Genomic DNA, 25,593 nt, shown 5'->3' on the forward strand with positions numbered 1-25,593 from the left:
ACAGTGATTTTGAAGGGTAAAAAATACCTTTTACATAAAACTAAAATTGAGGCCATTTTCATTCTGAAATAAAGTTCCTTTAGCAATATAACTTTTGCTCATGTTTATAAAAAACTTGTCAAATATCTTTAAATATTTTTCAAAATATTTAAAACTTTAAAAATACTTTTCATCAAATAAATGATACGTTTTAGTATGTATCTTATGGATTAGGGTAGCTGAGGTTTGGTGAAGGTCATTTAAAATACTGGAAGCAAATTTAGGACAAAGAGGTCCATGGCACTGAGGCCTAATCTTACCATCCAGGTTTCTTTTGTATTTCTGTACTCTCTCATGAGCCTATTGTTTTAAAAGATTTTTCATGTATTAATTTATTAATTAAAATGGTCCCAGTAAGATATTATAATGAAATTCTTAAAAAGAGCTTCTAAAAATTATGAAAACATGGAATAAGCAGTGCTACTCCAGTGTGCTGATAAAATCCAGAAAAAACAGAGACTAGAAGTTTAACCTAGCAATTGTTCAACAGGCCAAAGGAGGTAAAGAAAACATTTTATTCAAAGTTCAAGAAAACACTCTGAATGCAAACTAGTAAAAGGATGGCACGCTAGAGTTAATAAAGAGTATTCACCACATGGGTTGATTGTAGAGCTAAGTGAAGCAGCTCCCGTGGAAAGGCCGCCTTTTGAAACTGATGAAGCCACAGAAGGGATCGAGGATGAAGTCGGTGTAGCAGAGGAGGCTGTAGAGGATGGTAACCGTTCTCCAGACTCCATGTCTATGGGAAGAGGGCAAATGTTAATTTTCAGTGTTAAATAGTAGGATTATGCAAAAGAATTAAATATATTTAAAATAAGTCAAACTTCTAGGAATACTTTTTTAAAATACGAAAATAAGTTTAGAAATACATGTTCTTCAGAAAGATAAAATATAGAGTAAATAAAAACAATGTGAATTAAAATTCCAGTTTATAAGGTAAGCTTAATACTAAGCATAACAAATCTAAAAAACTTGTATTCTTATATAAAAAAATAAGTCATTTGAATACAGTAACTTCATACAACTATGTGTTGCCATAATCTTAGGAAAATAAGCATATTAACTTTTCATTCTTCTTAAATCACCTCATCATTTTTTCACTTACAGCATAATACTCCTATTATCTTAATGAACCAAGAAAATACAACCAAATTATAGTGAAATGTAACCCTGTATTCTAAACCCAAATAGCAACATACTTCTAGGTCTTAAGCATCCATGAATCTGATCAGGTAATCTCCAGTACAGTGAGTCCTCCCAAAAACACAAATACATTTTATAGTTTATCCTAGAGTCTAGTTTGAACTATGGTCTCCAAATGGCTTTAATATGATCCATTTATAATGACTTGACTTATAAGCATTTTTATTAACTTGCTTAGCTGATCTGGGTACTATTTACATAGATCTTATTATAATAGTTTATGTTGATATTAAAATCTAGAATGGAAATGAATGAAGGAGTCAAAAGTTAAGAACTTATAAAACAAATATGTGATAGGATGTAATGGACTGTATAGTGACTACTCTTAATAATATTTTATTGTACATTTGAAAGTTGCTAAGAAAATAGAGGAGAAACAACCTCAGATATGTAGATGATACCACTCTAATAGTAGAAAGCAAAGAGGAACTAAAGAGCCTCTTGATAAGAGTGAAGGAGGAAAGGGAAAGAGCTGGCTTAAAACTCAATTTTAAAAAAACGTAGATCATGGCATCTGATCCCATTATTTGATGGCAAACAGAAAGGGAAAAGGTGGAAGCAATGACAGATTTCCTCTTCTTGGGCTCTAAAACCACTGTGGATGGCGTGGGCAGCCATGAAATCAGAAGGCGACTGCTTCTCAGCAGGAAAGCTATGACAAACCTAGACAGTGTGTTGAAAAGCAGAGACATCACTCCACCAACAAAGGTCCATATAGTCAAGTTTATGGTCTTCCCAGTGGTCACGTACGGTTGTGAGAGCTGGACCATAAAGAGGGCAAAATGCCAAAGAAGTAATGCCTTTGAACTGTGGTGTTGGAGAAGACACCTGAAAGTCCCCTGGACAGCAAAGAGGTCAAACCAGTCAATCTTAGGGAAATCAACTCTGAATACTCATTGGAAGGACTGATGCTGAAGCTAAAGCTCCAGTATTTTGGTCACCAGATGCAAACAGCTGACTCATTGAAAAGTCCCTGATGCTGGGAAAAATTGAGGGCAGAAGGAGAAGAGGGGATCAGTGGATGACATGGCCGGATGGCATCATCAATGCAATGGAAATGAACTTGGGCAAACTCCAGGAGATGGTAAGGCACAGGGAAGGGGAGTGCTACAGTTCATGGGGTTGAAAAGCACTGGCCACAACTTGGGCAACTGAACAACAGCAAGAAAACAGATCTTAAAAGTTCTCATCACATGGAAAAATACTTATAACTGTGTGATAAGGATATTAACTGAACTTACCATGGTGTTCATTTCACACTAATACAAATATTGAATCATTATATGTACACCTGAAACTAATATAATGTTATATGTCAGTTATATCTTAAAATTTTTTTAAATCTAGAATAGGTTATGGTCATTTTAATACTCTGTATATACTAATATCACAATTAAGCAAGGAAACTATGAAGTTCACAGTTGTTTAAATGAGTACACATATATAGGAAGAGACAAAAAAAATACTATTCACATATCAACCATGAGTAAACTTTTATTATTTAAATAATTTAACCATAGAAAGATTTTTGTATGGACTTCTATAGGCGATTCACATACTTACTACATATTTTCTAAGAAAAAGAATTTGATTTCATTTAAAACTATTGTCCAATCAACATATGAAAAGATGCTCATCATTGCTAATTATTAGAGAGATGCATATCAAAACTACAATTAAGTACTACCTCACACCAGTCAGAATGGCCATCATTAAAAGTCTGCAAATAACAAATGCTAGAGAGTATGTGGATAAAAGGGAACTTTACAGTATTACTGGTGGAAATGTAAATTAGTGCAACCTCTATGGAAAATTCTGAAAGAGATGGGAATACCAGACCACCTGACCTGCCTCTTGAGAAATTTGTATGCAGGTCAGGAAGCAACAGTTAGAACTGGACATAGAACAACAGACTGGTTCCAAATAGGAAAAGGAGTACATCAAGGCTGTATATTGTCACCCTCCTTATTTAACTTATATGCAGAGTACATCATGAGAAACGGTGGACTGGAAGAAACACAAGCTGGAATCAAGATTGCCGGGAGAAATATCAATAACCTCAGATATGCAGATGACACCACCCTTATGGCAGAAAGTGAAGAGGAACTCAAAAGCCTCTTGATGAAAGTGAAAGAGGAGAGTGAAAAAGTTGGCTTAAAGCTCAACATTCAGAAAACGAAGATCATGGCATCCGGTCCCATCACTTCATGGGAAATAGATGGGCAAACAATGGAAACAGTGTCAGACTTTATTTTTCTGGGCTCCAAAATCACTGCAGATGGTGACTGCAGCCATGAAATTAAAAGACACTTACTCCTTGGAAGGAAAGTTATGACCAACCTAGATAGCATATTCAAAAGCAGAGACATTACTTTGCCAACAAAGGTTCATCTAGTCAAGGCTATGGTTTCTCCTGTGGTCATGTATGGATGTGAGAGTTGGACTGTGAAGAAGGCTGAGCGCTGAAGAATTGATGCTTTTGAACTGTGGTGTTGGAGAAGACTCTTGAGAGTCCCTTGGACTGCAAGCAGATCCAACCAGTCCATTCTGAAGGAGATCAGCCCTGGGATTTCTTTGGAAGGACTGATGCTAAAGCTGAAACTGCAGTACTTTGGCCACCTCATGCGAAGAGTTGACTCATTGGAAAAGATTGTGATGCTGGGAGGGATTGGGGGCAGGAGGAGAAGGGGACGACAGAGGATGAGATGGCTGGATGGCATCACTGACTCGATGGACGTGAGTCTGGGTGAACTCCAGGAGTTGGTGATGGACAGGGAGGCCTGACGTGCTGCGATTCATGGGGTCGCAAAGAGTCGGACATGACTGAGTGACTGAACTGAACTGAACTATGGAAAATAGTACGGAGGTTATTCATACAACTGAAAATAGAGTTGCCATATGATTCCAGCAATCCCACTCCTGGATGTATATCCAGACAAAACTATACTTTGAAAAGATATAAGCACCACTATGTTCATACTAGCACAAAACCAACAGGCAAGACATGGAAACAACCTAAATGTCTATCAACAGGTGATTAAAGTCTTCCACACAATGGAATAAAACCCAGCCATAAAAAGAATGAAATAATTCCATTTGCAGAAACATGGATGGACCTAGAGATTATCATACTAAGTGAAGCAAATCAGAGAAAGAAAAATATCAGGTGATATCACCAATATGCAGAATCTAAAATATGACATACATGAACAAATCTACAAAACACAAACAGACCTACAGACATAAAGAACATTCTTGTGGTTGCCAAGGGTTGGGGGTGAGTGGGAAGGATGAGTTGGAAGTTTGTGATTGGGAGATACAACTATTATATAAATACACATACATATACATAATGCAAACTATTACATATATACATATATATTATACATGTATATATAGATGTGTAATGGAAAAACAACAAGGTCCTACTGCAAAGCATAAAGAACTATATTCAATATCCTATAATAAACCATAAAGGAAAAGAACATGAAAAAGAAATATACATGTATAACTGAATCACTTTGCTGTATAGCAGAAATTAACACAACACTGCAAATCAAGTATACTTAAATTTAGAAAGGTAAAATAAAACACTGGTCAATTAAAATAATGCAAAATTAATCTTTAAATTATTGAATCCATATGGTATGTATATGATTTTTTTTAGATAGATGCATAGGGTAAAAGAAATCTCAGGTTGACACAACAGCATCATTAGTAGGGCAATTTCGATAAGTTTTCCAGTCATACACAATTCAAAAACTTCTCTTCATATTCTGACATTGCTGTCAACCACCTCCATAGAAGATGGTACTGCCATAACTAGTAGGTATCACTATGAACAAGGCTAGTGGAGTGAGTACCTAAAAGATGATGCTGTGAAAGTGCTGCATTCAATATGCCATCAAATGGAAAACTCAGCAGTGATCACAGGACTGGATAAGGTCAGTTTTCATTTCAGTCCCAAAGAAGGCAATGCCAAAGAATGCTCAAACTACTGCACAATTGCACTCATCTCACACACTAGCAAAGTAATGCTCAAAATTCTCCAAGCCAGGTTTCAACAGTACATGAACTGTGAACTTCCAGATGTTCAAGCTATATTTAGAAAAGGCAGAAGAACCAGAGATCAAATTGCCAACATCTGTTTGATCATAGAAAAAGCAAGAGAGTTCCAGAAAAACATCTGCTTCTGCTTCATTGACTATGCCAAAGCCTTTGACTATGTAGATCACAACAAACTGTGGAAAATTCTGAAAGAGATGGGAATACCAGACCACCTGATCTGTCTGCTGAGAAATCTGTATGCAGGTCAAGAAGCAACAGTTAGAACTGGACATGGAACAACAGACTAGTTCCAAATCGGGAAAGGAGTATGTCAAAGCTGTATATTTTCACCCTGTTTATTTAACTTATATGCAGAATACATCATGAGAAATGCTGGACTGGATGAAGCACAAGCTGGAATCAAGATTGCTGGGAGAAATATCAATAACCTCAGATATGCAGATGACACCACCCTTATGGCAGAAAGCGAAGAACTTAAGAGCCTTTGATGAAAGTGAAAGAGGAGAGTAAAAAAGTTGGCTTAAAACTCAACATTCAGAAAACGAAGATCATGGCATCTGGTCCCATCACTTCATGGCAAATAGATGGGGAAACAATGGAAACAGTGGCAGACTTTATTTTGGGGGGCTCCAAAATCACTGCAGATGGTGACTGCAGCCATGAAATTAAAAGACGCTTACTCCTTGGAAGAAAAGCTATGACCAATCTAGACAGCACATTAAAAAGCAGAGACGTTACTTTGCCATCAAAGGTCCATCTGGTCAAAGCTATGGTTTTTCCAGTAGGCATGTATGGATGTGAGAGTTGGACTATAAAGACAGCTGAGTGCCAAAGAACTGATGCTTTTGAATTGTGGTGTTGGAGAAGACTTGAGAGTCCCTTGGACTGCAAGGAGGCCCAACCAGTCAATCCTAAAGGAAATCAGTCCTGAATATTATTGGAAGGACTGATGCTGAAGCTGAAACTCCCAATACTTTGGCCACCTGATGTGAAGAACTGACTCATTTGAAAAGACCCTGATGCTGGGAAAGGTTGAAGGCAGGAGGAGAAGGGGACGACAGAAGATGACATGGTTGCATGGTATCACTGACTCAATGGACATGAGTTTGAGTAAACTCTGGGAGTTGGTGATAGACAGGGAGGCCTTTCATGCTGCAGTTCATGGGTTTGCAAAGAGTCAGACACGACTGAGCGACTGAACTGAACTGACTGATAACTAGTAGGCTCATAAAGAATTTTTTTTTTCTCTTTATCACCATTCAGTATGGAAAGGCATAGTTGGTTCTGATGGCTACATGGAACTAATGCTTAAAAGGCAAGTTTCAGGGCATCAGTTACTAATGAGTTTTGAGACATATGGCTGTTTAACAGCAAGGTACATGGCTGATAACTTCCTCTACAAACTATCTTCACCAACAAGTCTCATTTTACTAAGTATATTAAAAAAGACATTTATTTAAAAAAAATAAAAATATAGAGTTTACTGGAAAAGGCTATTTTAAAAAGTTATACCTGGTAATCTATTGTCTCAGATAATTCTAAAATGTTCTATTTAAATGTATTATGGAGGCTTCTCAATGATGTTTTGAAATTTTTAATTGGTGTATAATTGACCTACAACACTATGTGAATTCTAGGTATGTGACATAGTGATTCAATATTTCTATATATTACCAAATGATCACACCACGGTAAGTCTAGTTACCACCTGTCATCATACAAAGATACTACAGTGTTATTGTCTATATTCCCCATGCTGTACATTTCATTCTTGTGACTCATTCATTTTTTAACTAAGTTTGTAAATGTATTATTTTAAAAAAATAATGAAAGGATTTGTTTTTAAAATTGCCTTTGTACTCCACTGCAAAAGTAATTCGGGACATAAAATAGATAAGCATTTTAGCTGAGTACCTGGCATATAAGAACTCAATGAATAAAAGTCATTACTTGTCATAGGATAATAGCTTATGAGCTCTGGGCATATATCTTTCTGTTGATGTAACTTCACTCAAGACTAAAACAAGGAATACCCAGAAGGCATAATCAGCAAACTCTTACATATTGCTCATTTAGATCACTCTTCCTGAAAATATTTAATAAAATAAAAAATATACATATATTAATATTTGAATCTACCAATCTACCTTTGTGACTCTATTCTATAGAATTAAAGCACAAATAGTTTCTTTTTCATAACACTGTTCAAAAATAAAATTGAAATCTGGTTGTACAAAAGAGTAGAACTAGAGCTAGTAGTATCAGCCTGGGGGCCCTTTTTCAGTTTCAGTAAAAGTTCAAGTTTCTCTTTTATTACTGTTCATTCAAGTGGGAAAAGTTTTTGTGCTCAACTGCTCAGTTGTGCCCGACTCCTTGTAACCCTATGGACCATAGCTCGCCAAGGTCCTCAGTCCATGGGATCCTCCAGGCAAGAATACTGGAGTGGGTTGCCATTTCCTCCTCCAGGGGATCTTACTGACCCATGGATCAAACCTGGGTCTCCTACATTGACATGCAGATTCTTTTACCACTGAGTCAACAGGAAAACCTGAAAAATTTATCTCTTTTTTAAAAAACATGCTTATGCAGCCATTTGCCTTAAAAGTTCTATTATATACATTATTCATGTATTATTTTATTTCAAGTGTTTTAATTTTAGATATATACTTCTAGCCAGTATGATCTCCTAGGTGGCTGAGTATTCTTCTCATATGTAAAGTACTCTTACTGGCTTAGGGTAAAAGTTTTTTTTCCTCATGTTTTAATAGGTATTTCTTAGTTTCAGTAACCCAAAATTTGGTCAACTATTCCATGTTTATCTTATAGATATCTTTCTTTTCATTTTAAAGAAATTTAACGAATCCACTCCAGCCTTTGTTACTCTAGAGAGGATTTTAACTTATATGCTTGAATTAACAAGGACTGGCTTTTCAAGTTTTCCTTTTTAAGTTAAATATTATTGAATTCAGGTTTTATTTACTACTGTCCTCTGCTGAGCACAAGCAAAACTGGAAATAATCCTAGCCATCAACTTGGAAGTTAAAGAGGAGGAAGGCAATATCTCTGTAATACTGAATAATCCAAAAAACAATAATTGGCCTGCTAATTTTAAGAACAGCTCAAAGAAGAAAGTTTACAATACATGTGCACCAAAGGATGCTAAAAACAGTAGATAAGTCTGAAGAGAAACAAGATATTTGCATAAACTCAAAAAGTATCTCCTTGAGATAGTTACTAACTAAAAAACAGCAAAATAGTAACTTCACAGAAAAGATGCTCAACATCACTCATTATCAGAGAAATGCAAATCAAGACCACTATGAGGTACCACTTCACACCAGTCAGAATGGCTGCGATCCAAAAGTCTACAAATAATAAATGCTGGAGAGGGTGTGGAGAAAAGGGAACCCTCTTACACTGTTGGTGGGAATGCAAACTAGTATAGCCACTATGGAGAACAGTGTGGAGATTCCTTAAAAAACTGGAAATAGAACTGCCTTATGATCCAGCAATCCCACTGCTGGGCATACACACTGAGGAAACCAGAAGGGAAAGAGACACGTGTACCCCAACGTTCATCGCAGCACTGTTTATAATAGCCAGGACATGGAAGCAACCTAGATGTCCATCAGCAGATGAATGGATAAGAAAGCTATGGTACATATACACAATGGAGTATTACTCAGCCATTAAAAAGAATTCATCTGAATCAGTTCTAATGAGGTGGATCAAACCGGAGCCTATTATACAGAGTGAAGTAAGCCAGAAGGAAAAACACCAATACAGTATACTAACGCATATATATGGAATTTAGAAAGATGATAACAATAACCCTGTGTACGAGACAGCAAAAGAGACACTGATGTATAGAACAGTCTTACGGACTCTGTGGGAGAGGGAGAGGATGGGAAGATTTGGGAGAATGGCATTGAAACATGTAAAATATCATATAAGAAATGAGATGCCAGTCCAGGTTCGATGCACGATACTGGATGCTTGGGGCTAGTGCACTGGGACGACCCAGAGGGATGGTAAGGGGAGGGAGGAGGGAGGAGGGTTCAGGATGGGGAACACATGTATACCTGTGATGGATTCATTTTGATATTTGGCAAAACTAATACAATCATATAAAGTTTAAAAATAAAATAAAATTAAAAAAAAAAAAAAAGAAACTAAATCACCAAAAATTAAACATATCAATATCATGTATGCTCTGATGTCCTTATCACCTCTGTGGTATTCTTGCCCCAAACATATAACTTCTGTTGAATCATAAGAAAACATCAGACAAACCCAAATTGAGAGACCATATACGTTAATGACTAGTATTCATCAGGTATCAGGGAGAAGGCAATGGCACCCGACTCCAGTACTCTTGCCTGGAAAATCCATGGACAGAGGAACTTGGTAGGCTGCAGTTGAGGGGGTCACTACAAGTCGGACACGACTGAGCAACTTCACTTTCTCTTTTCACTTTCATGCATTGGAGGAGGAAATGGCAACCCACTCCATTGTTCTTGCATGGAGAATTCCAGGGACGGGGGAGCCTGGTGGGCTGCCATCTATGGGGTTGCACAGAGTAGGACACAACTGAAGCGACTTAGCAGCAGAAGCATCAAGTATCAAGGTCATGAAAGAAAACGAAAGACTGAGAAAATGCCATAGGTTGAAGACTAAGGAGATAAACAATTAAATGTAATGTGGGATCGACTTTTTTTTTTTTCAGATTGAATTTTAAAACAGAAAAGGACATTAATAGAAAAACTGGTAAAATTCATATAAGACATGTAGTTTATGATTAATAGTATTGTACCAATATAAATTTTCTAATTTTATCATTTTAATAATTGTACTCTAGCTATTTAAATTAATAAAATTAGGGAAAGCTGGGTAAGAAATACAGATGAACACTCTGTTTTTTAACTGTTTTTTAAGTCAAATAATTTCAAAATAAAAAGTAAAGAAAACAAAGCAAAGTCTGGCATATAGCAAGTATTTAAATATATATATATATATATATATATATGCATTGGGATTGAAGAGAGTGAACTTAAACCTAGAAGGAATGAAGATAGAGATTACATTGTATCAGTAAGATATTTGATAACAGATGTTATCTGGGTTTAAAAACTGTATTTGAACCTCATCGGCTGTGACACTGTACAGATTATGTGACTTCAATGAACTTTTCTATTCCTTCATGAGCAGTATGAAGGTGTAGTTGGGAGGATTAAAAGATAATGAATGGAAAGTTCTGAATACTTAGCTTTCAATAATTGTCAACAATTGTTTTTAATAAGTGAATGTGCATATAATTATCTATGGGTATGTGTGGCAGTAAAAGATATTTTTAGATTATTCATTTCCAGTAAATATTTCTGAGTCACATGAATTTATATTATTATAAATAGATGGCATGTTTTACATTTAGCCAGATACATTATGATAAAAATTTAAGATAAATGCCTCACAATTGCATAACTGTATAGACAAATGGTAAGGTGTTTTAAACTTTCAAAATAAGCTGAAGTACAAATATAGTTAAAAATTAACATCAATTTTCAGTTGAAAAAATTCACCCTTTGATCACGAGTTATTATTCATTATTAAAGCTACTACATAAAACTTGGTAGAAATCCATTTATTCAAACCATCTTAGAAAAATATGTTCATTAAGTATACCTGTGGTGGATTCATTTTGATATTTGGCAAAACTAATACAATTATGTAAAGTTTAAAAATAAAATAAAATTTAAAAAAAAATAAAAATAAAAATGGTATCCAAGAACCATCCATTTCCAGATTTCAGCTGTGGCCAGAGCATCTGGATCTGATCCTTACACTACTATAATGACCTCTCATTCTGACTCTCTGTGTTAAGAAAAGTACCTTCATCTCAGGTTCTAAACTATCACTATCCAAGCAATCCTTTGTGGCCAAAAACAGCCCAGACATAATAACAGACTGTACTAACATGACCTCCACCACAATACACTCACCTATGGGAGAATATCAATCAGCAGGTATGTCTTCTAGTTTAAGGCCATTTATCAGAGGATATCTTCCAATGTATAACAAAGTTAACCAGGTAGGGTAAAAGTTACTACAACTGAAAATCAACACATAACACTATAGTAAAAAAAAAAAAAAAAAAATGTTGAAGTGAACAGAGAAAAAAAAAAATGCCCAGAAGATGATGAAACGATTCTAAATGATTAGATCCATCAGAGCTCTTTCCCATAGTCTAAAACAGTAGTTCCCAGGCAGGGGTGACACTGTGATACCCCTCATCTATTAGGAAACATTTGACAACGCTTAAGAGACGTTTTTGGTCGTCATAATCAAGAGTGCTACTGATATCACATAGAAAAGAGTCTAGGCAGGGATGCTGCTCAGTCAGTTACTCAGTTCAGTTGCTCAGTTGTGTCCAACTCTTTGCGACCCCAGGGACTGCAGCACTCCGGCCTACCTGTCCATCACCAACTCCCAGAGTTTACTCAAACTCATGTGCATTGAGTTGGTGATGCCATCCAACCATCTCATCCTCTGTCATCCCCTTCTCCTCCACCTTCAACTTTTCCCAGAATCAAGGCCTTTTCAAATGAGTCAGTTCTTCACGTCAGGTGGCCAAAGGATTGAAGTTTCAGCTTCAGCATCAGTCCTTCCAATGAGTATTCAGGACTGATTTCCTTTAGGATTGACTGGTTGGATCTCCTTGCTGTCCAAGGGACTCTCAAAGGTCTTTTCCGACACCACAGTTCAAAAGCATCAATTCTTCGGCGCTCAGCTTTCTTTATAGTCCAACTCTCACATCCATACATGACTACTGGAAAAACCATAGCCTTGACAAGACAGACCTTTGTTGGCAAAGTAATGTCTCTGCTTTTTAATGTGCTGTCTAGATTGGTCATAGCTCTTCTTCCAAGGAGTAAGTGTCTTTTAATTTCATGGCTGCAGTAACCATCTGTAGTGATTTTGGAGCCCCCAGAAATAAAGTCTGCCACTATTTCCACTATTTCTGCTAAACATGGGATAATTCACAGGACATTCCCACACAGAGGTAATTACCTGGCCCAAAACGTTTGTAGTGCTAAGGTTGAGAAATTCTGATCTAAAGTATCAAAAACTGTATTACTTGGAATTCAATCAACCAAACTTTTTGTTAAGTAGTAGTTTTTTCTATAAGATAGTTCAAGCTGATTTATCACCACTAGAATAAATGATAAAATTATATTCAGCCCATCTTTATCAGCATACTTCCAGAGGTGGCTCAGACAGTAAAGTATCCACCTGCAATGCGGGAGACCTGGGTTCAGTCCTTGGGTTGGGGAAGATCACCTGGAGAAAGGAATGGCCACCCGCCCCAGTACTCTGGCCTGGAGAATTCCATGGCCGGAGAATAGTCCACTGGGTTGCAAAGAGGCAGGCACAATTGAGCAACTTTCACTTCACTCACCAGAGTTTATTATTTTACATTTTGTCCTAATTGTTTAAAACTGAGCATGAATAATACACAATTAACATATCACAATGTTTATTCACACTAGATAACTGAATTTACTGTATTTTACTGAGATGATATTTACTGTAACAATCCTGAGAACAGAAAAAAATCAGAATTTCCACAATTTCTTCCCTGTACTATTTTATGAATGCCAAAAGAATTCACTGATCAGTGATAATACTGATCAAATGTTCTTTTTTGTGTAATCATAGAGCTTATGAACACTGACAGCTGCTAGGTGTAAACCTGAACAGGTGCAAATAGGGAAGGGCAAGACAAGTTGGCTACCAAATGTAAACATGATCAGCTGCCCTGTGCTTCACCTGCATGAAGCCTTTAACAGTATGGCTGTAGAAGAGACTGAAGACTCAGAAAGTAGACATATAAACAAACATTTCTCCTGCAAGGAGTTTTCCTAGAGTGTCTTTATTTTTACCAGCAATACCAAAAGTTCTCTATGGGAGTTCAAAGCACAAAAGTAGATTTGGTAAATCCTCCCTTTTCTTCACAATTAACCACACATGAAAAACAACAGTTAAGAAGATATCAGGAGACACTGTGCTACTGCTTTTGCTTCAGCAGGATCACTAACAGCAGTGCTGCTATATATCAATTCTTTTCTCAAAGTTCTGACAAAGGCTTTTGTATAAATGTGTAAAAAATAACTTCCAGGAAACTGAACATTTGGATAAACAATATTTCAAAATATTAAGTAGAAAAAAAAGCAACAAACAAAAATTTTTTTCTGTAAAAAGCTGTAGAGAAATAGACGACACAGAAATACCTTATTTGACAACAAACAAAATTATTTTCTGAATATATCTGAAAGAAAATGATTCTATTTACCTAGATTTTCAGAAATAGTTATTTCAAGTCATTGAGTATAATATATTGTGCTTTAAAATATGAATATATAAAAGGGATCAATTCCCTTTGCTGGAAAGAGAAGGACAAATATCTGGTATTAACACATATATATGGAATCCAGAAAAATGGTACTCATTAACATAGCAGAGAATGGACTTATGAACACAGTGGGGGAAGGTAAGGGTGAGATAAATTGAGAAAGTAGCACTGACATATACACAGATGTATATGTATAAAACAGATACTTAGTAGGAAATTGCTATATGACACAGAGAGCCCAGCCTGGTGCTTTGTGATGACCTAGAAGGGAAGGATGGGGTGCTGGGAAGAAGACTCAAGAGGGAAGGAATACATATATAATTATGACTGATATGTATTGCTGTATGGCAGAAACTAACATAATATGGTAAAGCAATTTTCCACCAATCAAAATTTTTTAAAGGCTATGGCATTAATAACTGGAAAAATTTCCTTTGTTGTCTGGCACATTTTAACTACTATTGTAAACAGTCAAGCAATTACACCCCCAAACAAAAGTAGGGGGGCAATCAGATGCTCTGGGTGCAGCCTGTGAGTTGGAAGAAGTCTCTGACGATACCTCTAAATAATATTTTCCTTATCAGAAAAACAATGGCTTTGAATTAGACTAGCCCTCAAGTCTTACCAGCGTTTTATCAACTTCACATTGCATTAAAATATTTAACAATTTAGTTTCTCATTTCCCCTAGCCTCTCTACCACTTGCCTTACTTCTATCTTTGAATATCTGTCATTCTAAATTACAGATTACTATTAAACCTTTAGAAATTAACTCTTACCTTACTTACACCTCAAGAGAATTGATGATGAGAAAATCATCCAAGAGTAAAGCACTGATTTTCACACTGCTCAGTAAATATCTATTCAGAGGGTATTCTTTTCCACCCAAAGGATTAAGTATTCCTTTGCAATGAGATATCCTAGAGAAAGAGGCTAATCTAAGATATTAGATATAAAAGAATATTAAAGGAATATTTGAGTCACTTTTAACATATACAGATCAACTAAACTTTAGGTAGAGTCTGTGAATTTAAACATTGATGAGATTGGAGATTTCTAAAAAGGATAAAAATGTTAGAAGAATAAAAACAAATAAAAAGAGACAATGTCTGATTAATTGATCCTTTCACCTACAAATGCAAGGGACCCCAAGGAACAAGCAAAATGGCCTAAATCTTAGCTTAATTAAGAAACACAATTACAATTGCCTGAAATTTCTAAGACATTTCTGTATAGTAACTGAGGCAGATGAATAACAGATTGAGACAATAAAGAAGGGTAAAAAATGGGAATCAAGTAACTCAATGCAAAATATCTACAAAAACTCAGAGGCCAAGGAAAGAAAGATCCCAAGTACTACATGACTGATTAGAGTAAAAACTCCCTTTCAATGGGGAAGAAGCACAGTTAATCTAACAGGGAAAACAACCCTGATTAAAGAACAAAAGGGAAATAGTTTATGAAAATCAAGTAAAAGTATTTTTGTCTTGGTCACCCTAATTCTGTTTATTAACTATTATCACTCTCCTGTTCAAAAGTCTTAAATTTAACCATATCACATATGTAGATAAAGATACATGTAAAGAATGTTAAACATACTAACTGCAAAGACTTTTAAAAATAAAAAATTCTATTGGTAAGAAACTGATACATTATGGTACATCCCTCTAAGAGGATACCATGCAACTGTTACAAAATAATGAAGTAGATTTACACTAGCTAATTTGCTAAATGAAAAAAGTAAAGTGGGGAAGACTAGAAATAGCAAGATCTTGTGAGACAAAGAAAAAGGACTAAGCTGATTCATGTTGTTGTACAGCAGAAACTAATACAACATTGTAAAGCAATTATCCTCCAATTAAAAATAAAGACAAAAAGAACCAAAAAATACAGGTAAATGAAATTTTCTGAAGGAAGGAAGGTCAATCAACAACACACAAACAAATGGAAATAAAATTCTGGAACCTTCTCATCTTTGGCTTATTGGCCCACAAAATACCCCAGGGATCAACTGCTTGGGGATTTAGAGAAGATTTGGAACATCAAGTGCACTCATAATTTCCTCAACTATCTAATTTCAATTTTAACAAGTAAACTTCCATCACTTAAAAAAAAAGGGGGGGGTATATTTTTATGAATGCGTGCTCAGAATATTTCTGAAAAAACATATAAGAAACTGGTAACTGTGCTTCCTTCTAAGTAAGGGGACTAACAGGCAAGTTTGGCCTTGGAGTACAAAATGAAGCAGGGCAAAGGCTAACAGATTTTTCACCAAGAGAATGTGCTGGTCATAGCAAACACCCTCTTCCAGCAACACAACAGATGACTCTACACATGGACATCACCAGATGGTCAATACCGAAATCAGATTGATTATATTCCTTGCAGCCGAAGATGGAGAAGTTCTATATAGGCAGCAAAAACAAGACCAGACTCAGACCATGAACTCCTTACTGCAAAATACAGACTTAAATTTGAACAAAGTAGAGAAAACCACTAGAATATTCAGTTATGACCTAAATCAAAACCCTTACGATTAAACAGTGGAAGTGACAAATAGATTCAAAGGATTAGATCTGATATAGAGTGCCTGAAGAACTGTGGACGGAGGTTTGTGACACTGTGCAGGAGGCAGGGATCAAGACCACCCCAAAGAAGAAGAAATGCAAAAAGGCAAAATAGTTGTCGAAAGAGGGCTTACAAAGAGCTGAGGAAAGAAGAGAAACAAAAGGCAAAGGAGAAAAGAAAATATATATCCCTTTAAATCCCTTCCAAAGCCTAGCAAGAAGATATAAGAAAGCCTTCCTCATTGATCAATGCAAAGAAATAGAGAAAAACAATACAATGGGAAAGACTAGAGATATCTTCAAGAAAGTTAAGAGATACCAAGGGGACATTTCATGCAAAGATGGGCTTGATAAAGGACAGAAACGGTATGGACCTAACAGAAGCAGAAGGTATATTAAGAAGAGATGTCAAGAATACACAGAAGAACTATATACAGAAGGATCTTAATGAAACAGATAACTCACCTAGAACCAGACATTCTGGGGGCGAAGTCAAGTGGGTCTTAGGAAGCATCACTACAAACATAGCTAGTGGAGGTGATGGAATTTCAGCTAAGTTATTTCAAATTCTAAAAGATGATGTTGTTAAAGCACTACACTCAATAAGCCAGCAAATTTGGAAAACTCAGCAGTGGCCACAGGACTAGAAAAGTCCAATCCCAAAGAAAGGCAATGCCAAAGAATGTTCAAACTACTGCACAATTGCATTTATCTCACACGCTAGTAAAGTAATGGTCAAATTCTCTAAGCTAGGCTTCAACAGTAAGTGAACCGAGAACTTCCAGATGTTCAAACTGAATTTAGAAAAGGCAGAGGAATAGGAGATCAAATTGCCAACATCCATTAGATCATCCAAAAAGCAAGAGAATTCCAAAAAAACACCTACTTCTGCTTCATTGACTATGCTAAAGCCTTTGACTGTGTGGATCACAACAAACTGTGGAGAATTCTTAAAGAGAGGGGAATACCTTACTTCCCTTGCTTACCACCTTACTTCCCTCCTGAGAAATCTGTATGCAGGTCGAGAAGCAACAGTTAGAACTGGACATGGAACAACAGACTGGTTCCAAATGGGAAAGAAGTACATCAAGGATATATATTCTTACCTTGCTTATTTAACTTATACGCAGAGTACATTGTGCGAAATGCCAGGCTGCATGAAGCACATGCAGGAATCAAGATTTCAGGGAGAAATATCAATAACCTCAGATGCGCATATGACATCACCCTTATGGCAGAAAGCAAAGAGGAACTGAAAAGCCTCTTGATGAAAGTGAAAGAAGAGAGTGAAAAAGCTGGCTCAGAACTCAATATTCAGAAAACAGATAATGGCATCCAGTCTCATCACTCCATGCACATAGATGGGGAAACAACGCAAACAGTGACAGACTTTATTTTCTTGGGCTCCAAAATCACTGCAGATGGTGACTTCAGCCATGAAATTAAAAGACGCTTGCTCTTTGGATGAAAAGCTATAACAAATCTAGACAGCATATTAAAAAGCAGAGATATTACTTTACTGATAAATGTCCATCTAGTCAAAGCTATGGTTTTTCCAGTAGTCATGCATAGATGTGAGAGTTTAACCATAAAGAAAGCTGAGCACCAAAGAATTGATGCTTTTGAATTGTGGTGTTGGAGAAGACTCTTGAGAGTCCCTTGGAGAGCAGGGAGAGCAAAATAGTCCATCCTAAAGGAAATCAGTCTGGAATATTCATTGGAAGGATTGATGCTAAAGTTGAAGCTCCAATATTTTGGCCACCTGATGTGAAGAACTGACTCATTTGAAAAGACCCTGATGCTGGCAAAGATTGAGCGCAGGAGGAGAAGGGGATGACAGAGGAAGAAATGGTTGTATGCATCATGGACTCGATGTACATGAATTTGAGCAAGTTCCGGGAGTTGGTGAAGGATGAGAAGCCTGGTGTGCTGCAGTCCATGGGGTTGCAAAGAGTCTGACACAACTGAATGATTGACCTGAACTGAAAGTGACTAGGGAATTGTAATCTAGGATGGGAGAATTCTTTTTCTCTATACATTTTTTTAACCACTTGAATGATTTACAGTGTGCTAGTATTAATTGGCCTTCCCTGGTGGCTCAGACAGTAAAGCGTCTGCTTACAATGCGGGCGACCGGGGTTCAATCCCTGGGTTGGGAAGATCCCCTGGAGAAGGAAATGGCAACCCACTCCAGTATTCTTGCCTGGAAAATCCCATGGACGGAGGAGCTTGGTTGGCTACTGTCCATGGGGTCACAAAGAGTCGGACACGACTGAGTGACTTCACTTCACAGTATTAATGACAGTTAAATTTTTTAAAAAGATTTTTACAGGCTTGTTATTGCAAGAGATTATAAATCTTTTCAAAATGTTAAACAGAAGTCTCAGTTCAAAATGGTGACATAAGAAAATCCCAAACTCACCTCCTCCCTCAGACACAGTAAGTCTACAGCTTTATATTCAAGAATTTCCTGTCAAATAAGCCCCATGGCCTGGGTGAATGATGACTACACAATGGGTACACAAGAAAACCATATCAAAGTGGGTGCAAGAGGCTGGGATGCAATCCCACCATAAACCCCACTAGTGGTGCAACAACCCATAATGGAGAAGGAACTCAAAACCTGGAGTTTCTTCTTGAGCAGCTGAGGTTTTGAAGCCCACAGTGGGCATCCCACACACTTGAGAGATTAATCCCTAAGAAAAAAAAAATCAAACTTTGAAAACCATTGGTGTTCCTATCTTGAGACCCACAAGACTATAGAGATCTGGGAAAGCCCTCTCAAAGAGGTCATGTGCTTGAACCCCAGGGCCCAGCTAAGAGACATTCCAGACTTAAAAAATGAAGGAGGCTTTCCTGCTTATATTAAAAACTCAGAACTTCCCTAGTGGTACAGGAGTTAAGAATCTACTTGCCAATGCAGGGGACATGGGTTAAATTCCTGGTCCAGGAGGATTCCATATGCCATGCAGCATCTGAGCCTGTGTTCCACTACTTCTGAGCCCACATGCTCTAGGGGCTTCTGAGCTATGACTACTGAGCTTGAATGCCACAACTCCTGAAGCCCCTGAGCCCTAGAGCCTGCATGCCGCAACTAATGAAGCCCATGCAGTTAGAGCCTGTGCTCTGCAACAAGAGAAGCCGCTGCAATGAGAAGCCCACGTACTGCAACAAAGAGCAGCCCTCGCTTGCCACGCCTAGAGAAAGCCTGTGTGCAGCAATGAAGATGCAGTGCAACCAAAAATAAAGAATTAAATAAGTTATTTAAAAAATAGGTTAATAAAAATAAAAACTCAGCCTGAAGGGCAGGCATCCAATTTAACACACGCATTTAGGAGAGAGCTGGAACACTAACCAAGGACGCAGTTTCCATCTTTGGACTTTCCCTTTGCTATGGTCCAGAGCACCAGTATCTTCAGGAAGGTGTCCCAGTCTAGTAAAGGACTTTAATATCACTTGTATCATTGGATATATCATTGACACAGAAAAGTAATAAGGAAACACAGCCCTTAAATGACACATTAAACCAGGTGGGTTAACAAATATTTATAGAATATTCATCCAAAAGCAACAGTATACATATGCTTAATAAATACACATGCAACATTCTCTAAGATAGATCATATATTAGATGACAAAATAAGTCTTAATAAATTTAGGAAGACTGAAATCATATTGTACAACTTTTCTAGCCATGATGGTATGAAACTAGAAAACACCAGGAAAATTTGAAAATTCACAAATATGAGATCAAAAAATACACTACTGACCAACCAATGCATCAAAAGAGAAATAAAAAAAATATCCTGAGACAAAGGAAAATGAAAATATAACATACCAAAATTTATGGAATGCAGCAAAACTGGTTCTAAAAGAGAAATTCACAGTAATAAATGCCTGCTTCAATAAACCAGTCTCAAATAAACAACCGAATTTTATACCTGATGGAACCAGAAAAAGAAGAACAAACAAAGCCCAAAGTTAGTAGAAGGAAGGAGAAAAGATTAGAGTAGAAATAAATGAAATAGTAAATAGAGAAGAGGAAAGATGAATCAAAAAGTTGTTTCTTTAAAGAAGATACACAGAATGGGAATTCCTTGGTAGCCCAGTGCTTCAGTTCAGTTCAGTTCAGTTCAGTCACTCAGTCGTGTCTGACTCTTTGTGACCCCATGAATTGCAGCATGCCACCAGTGCTTAGGACTCTGTATTTCCACTGCAGGGTGCCAGGGTTGAATCCCTGGTCAAAGAACTAAGACCTCACAAGCTGTGCATGTGGCCCAAAAAAAAGATAAACAAATCTTTAGCTAGACTAACGAAGAAAAAAAAAAAAAAGGAGAAGATTCAAACAAATACGATAGAAATGAAAGAGACACTACAACTAATACCATAGAAATACAAGGGACTAAAAGATTACTACAAGAATGAAACAACAAATTGAACAACAGTCTAGAAGAAATGAATAAGTTCCTATAAACATGCAACCTTCCCAGATTGGATTATGATAAAACAGAAAATCTGTACAGACTAATTACTAGCAAGGAGACTGAATGAGTCATCAATCAAAACCCATCCAAAAAGCAGAAGTCCAGTACCAGACAGCTTTACTGGTGAATTCTACAAAACATTCAAAGAAGAATTAACATCAAACCTTCTCCAACTCTTCCAAACCACAGAAGAAGGAACTCTTGTAAATTCATTTTCCAAGGCCAGCATTACCTTGAAACCAAAAGCAGACAAGGATCACCACAAGAAAAACAAATTATACACCAGTAACTCTAATGAACACATATACGAAAATCCTGAATAAAATATCAGCAAAATGAATTTAAAAGAAGAATCATACACCATGAGCAAATGGCATTTATTCCAGGAATGCAAGGCTGGCTGAATATCAGAAAATCAGTCTATGTGATACAGCACAGTAACAGAATGAAAGATAAAAGTCATATGATCATATCAATTAATGCAGAAAAAGCATTTGACAAAATTCAGCATCCATTTACGATAAAAAATTCATCAAAATGGGTATAGAAAGAACATAACAAAGACCATATTAACAAGCCCACAGCTAATATCATACTCAATGGTGAAAAGCTGAAAGCGTTTTCTATGTTCAAGAACATAAAGATGCCCAGTCTAACCACTTTTATTTACCACAGTGTATTGTCAGTCCTTGCCACAGCAATGAGATAAGGAAAAAAGTAAAAGGAATCCAAATTGGAAAAGAAGATATAAAACTGTTAGTATTTGCAGATGATGCAATACTACATGAGAAAAACCTAAAGATTCCATTAAAAACAAACAAGGGCTTCCCTGGTGGTCCAGTGGTTAAGAATCTGCCATGCAATGCAAGAGACACCAGTTCCATCCCTGGTCCAGGAAGATCCCATATGCCAAGTGGCAATTGAGACCGTGTTCTGGACCCCACAAGCCTCAACAACTGAAGCTAGAGTGCCAAGAGCCCGTGCTCAACAACAAGAAAAGCCACCACAATAAGAAACCCTCACACCTGAACTAGAGAAAGCCCTTGCACAGCAATGAAGACCCAGGAGAGTCAAAAATCAATCAATAGATAAATATTTTTTAAAAAACTGTTAGAACTAATAAATCAATTCAGTGAAGTTGCAGGATATGATTAATATACAAAAATCTGTTGTGTTTCTATAAACTGATAACAAACTATCGAAAAAAGAAATTTAAGGAAGCATTCCATATACAAGTGTATCAAAAAGCATAAAATACCTATGAATACATTTAACTAAGGAAATGAGTACACTAAAACTATAAGACATTACAGAAAGAAATTAAAAAACACACACAAAAAAATGAGAAAATATTCTGTGCTCATGGATTGGAAGAATTAATATTGTTAAAATGTCCATACTAACCAAAGCAAGCTACAGATTAAATATAACCTCTACCAAAATTTCTACAGTATTTTTCACAGAAATAGAAGAAACAACTGTAAAACGTAACACAAAAGACTCTGAATAGCCACGAGCAATCTTGAGAAAGAATAAAAAAATTGGAGGCATCATGCTACTTGATTTCAAACTTTATTACAAAGCTATAGTAATTAAAACAACATGGTATTGGCAAAAAAAAAAAAATAGACACACTGACCAATGGAACAGAACTGACCTAGTAATAAAACCATAGACCCTGCGGTCGATGAATTTATGACAATGGAGCCAAGAATATAAAATGGGGAAAAGACACTCTTCAAAGTATGGTGTTGGGAAAACTAGACAGCCATATGCAGTGGACTATCACATTATACCATGCACAAAAATTTACCCAAAATGGATTAAAGACTTGAATGTAAAATCTGAAACCATAAATCTCTAGAAGAAAACAGAGGCAGTAACCTCCTTGACACTAGCCTTGATGAATTTTAAATCTGATACCAAAAGCAAAAGGAACAAAAGCCAAAACAGGCCGGATTACCTCAAACTAACTGCCCTCCTGTACAACAATGGAAACCTTCAACAAAATAAAATAGCAATATACTAAATGGGAGAAAATATTTGCAAATCATATATCTGATGAGGAGCTAAAATTCACATTATATAAAGAACTCAGAATTCAATAAAAAAAAGAAAAAGTCCAATTAAAAAGTGGGCATAAGATCTAAACAAACATTTTTCCAAAGACACAGATGGCCAACAGTTAGATGAAAAGATGCTCAACATCATTAATCATCAGGGAAATGCAAATTAAAACTACAATGAGATACTAAATTATATCTGTTTAAATGGCTATTATCAAAAAGGCAAGAAATAATAAGTGTTGACAAGGATATGGACTGCTGGTTGTAACATAAATTGGAGCAATCACTATGGAAAACACTATGGAAGCTCCTCAAAAACTTAAGAATAAAAGTACCGTATGATCTAGCAATCCTATTTCCGGGTGCTTATCCTAAGAAAATGGAAACACTAACTTGAAAAGACATATGAACTCCCATGTTTATTGTGGCACTATTTAAAATAACCAAGATATGGGAAAGTGTCCATTGAAAGATGAATGTATAAAGAAATATTGTAATATATAAATATATAATGGAATGCTATTTGGCCATAAGGAAAATGAAATCTGGACATTTGTAACACCATGTATAAACCTTGAGGGCATTAGGCTAAGTGAAATTAGTCAAAGAAAGACAAATACTATATTGTCTCTCTTACATGTGAAATCTCAAAAACAAAACAAAACCAAGTTCATAGATACAGACATAGACTGGAGGTTTCCAGAGGTAATGGGTGTGGAGGGGTGAAAGAAATGGGTAAAGAGGGTCAAAAGATTAAAAAAAAATAAGGGATCAGACATTATAAGAGATCAAGAATATGTACATAACTACGGGGAGTGAAAATGGAAGAGTGTAAGCCTCAACAAAGATTTCAGTTCTTGTGAGTATATGAAGTTAAGTTACAGGCCTGGAAGATAGAAAAAAAAATGTTTTAATTGTATTTTATTCTTTTACAACAAAGAATACTTTGTTAATACTTTCAATTTAAACTTAGGACTATAAGATTTTATTGTACCTTAACAATTTCTACATCGGCATCTCATGCTTTTCATGTAAAATCTTTGGTTCTTGTATCCAAAATCTCAGTCCTTGACACTTTGAGCATGCAACACACTTTGAGCATGCAACTCATTTAATTTATGACATATAAGCAATAGCCTCAGAATAACAATATCAAAACTAATATAAGAATATGGCCACTGAAACCACAGTAATTTTGGTCCACTAGGGATATACAGTCAAATTATAATATCTAAAATCACCTTAAATAGTTCTTCTGTATGTGGTTATATCTTTAACTCGATTTAAAAAATCAAGTCTTTATATTTCATTCCAATTTTTATGGACATCATTTAACTAGACAAGCAATTCTGATAAACCAAAGAGCAATGTCTCAAAGCAATGTCTAAATCTGCACAGTCCAATATAGTAGCTGTTAGCTAATGTACTTTTTTTTTTTTTTAGATTTTTATTTTTTATTTTATTTTTTTAAATTTTATTTAATTTTTAAACTTTACATAATTGTATTAGTTTTGCCAAATATCAAAATGAATGCACCACAGGTATACATGTGTTCCCCATCCCGAACCCTCCTCCCACCTCCCTCCCCAAACCATCCCTCTGGGTCGTCCCAGTGCACTAGCCCCAAGCATCCAGTATCGTGCATCGAACCTGGACTGGCATCTCATTTCATATATGATACTTTGCATGTTTCAATGCCATTCTCTCAAATCTTCCCACCCTCTCCTCTCCCACAGAGTCCATAAGACTGTTCTATACATCACTGTCTCTTTTGCTGTCTCGTACACAGGGTTATTGTTACCATCTTTCTAAATTCCATATATATGCGTTAGTATACTGTATTGGTGTTTTTCCTTCTGGCTTACTTCACTCTGTATAATAGGCTCCAGTTTCATCCACCTCACCAGAACTGATTCAAATGTATTCTTTTTAATGGCTGAGTAGTACTCCATTGTGCTAATGTACTCTTGCCTGGAAAATCCCATGGACGGAGGAGCCTGGTAGGCTGCAGTCCATGGGGTCGCTAAGAGTCAGACACGACTGAGAAACTTCACTTTCACTTTTCACTTTCATGCATCAGAGAAGGAAATGGCAACCCACTCGAGTATTCTTGCCTGGAGAATCCCAGGGACAGAGAAGCCTGGTGGGCTGCTGTCTATGGGGTCGCACAGAGTCAGACACGACTGAAGGGGCTTAGCAGCAGCAGCAGTGGCTACTATATTACCACAGTCCAATATAGTAGCCATTAGTCAATCACAATAATCATACTTGAATTATCTGGTGCTCCTTCACAGAAATGAAAACTTTAAAAGAACACAGGTACTTAGAATCACTAAAAACCATTCTAAATTGTAGATTAATTCTAACTGAATTTAAGGGATTTTTACTCTTTAGAGTCCCTTGGACTGCAAGGAGATGCAACCAGTCCATTCTGAAGGAGATCAGCCCTGGGATTTCTTTGGAAGGAATGATGCTAAAGCTGAAACTCCAGTACTTTGGCCACCTCACGCGAAGAGTTGACTCATTGGAAAAGACTCTGATGCTGGGAGGGATTGGGGGCAGGAGGAGAAGGGGACAACAGAGGATGAGATGGCCGGATGGCATCACCAACTCGATGGATGTGAGTCTGGGTGAACTCCGGGAGTTGGTGACGGACAGGGAGGCCTGGCGTGCCGCGATTCATGGGGTCGCAAAGAGTCGGACACAACTGAGCGACTGAACTGAACTGATAGGTGTAAGATAAATTCTCACAGGTTA

At 36.6% G+C, this 25,593-nt stretch overlaps 1 protein-coding gene across 50 annotated transcripts in view; it reads right to left on the reverse strand.

Moving 5' to 3' along the window:
* Positions 1 to 25,593, reverse strand: part of BAZ2B (bromodomain adjacent to zinc finger domain 2B) — a 332,790-nt gene that overhangs the window by 152,772 nt on the left and 154,425 nt on the right. For all 50 annotated transcript variants that reach the window (XM_086355017.1, XM_086355007.1, XM_086354868.1 and 47 more), the window contains one exon: positions 632 to 778. In XM_086355017.1, coding sequence (XP_086211143.1) covers positions 632 to 776 — 145 coding nt within the window. In that variant the 5' untranslated portion in view covers positions 777 to 778. Of the gene's footprint in view, positions 1 to 631; positions 779 to 25,593 lie in introns of those variants that run through there.

The sequence above is a fragment of the Bos grunniens genome, chromosome 2 (assembly GCF_055505025.1).
Source record: "Bos grunniens cultivar Pamir isolate PY7600 chromosome 2, Bosgru_T2T1.0, whole genome shotgun sequence".
Taxonomy (NCBI): Eukaryota; Metazoa; Chordata; class Mammalia; order Artiodactyla; family Bovidae; genus Bos; species Bos grunniens.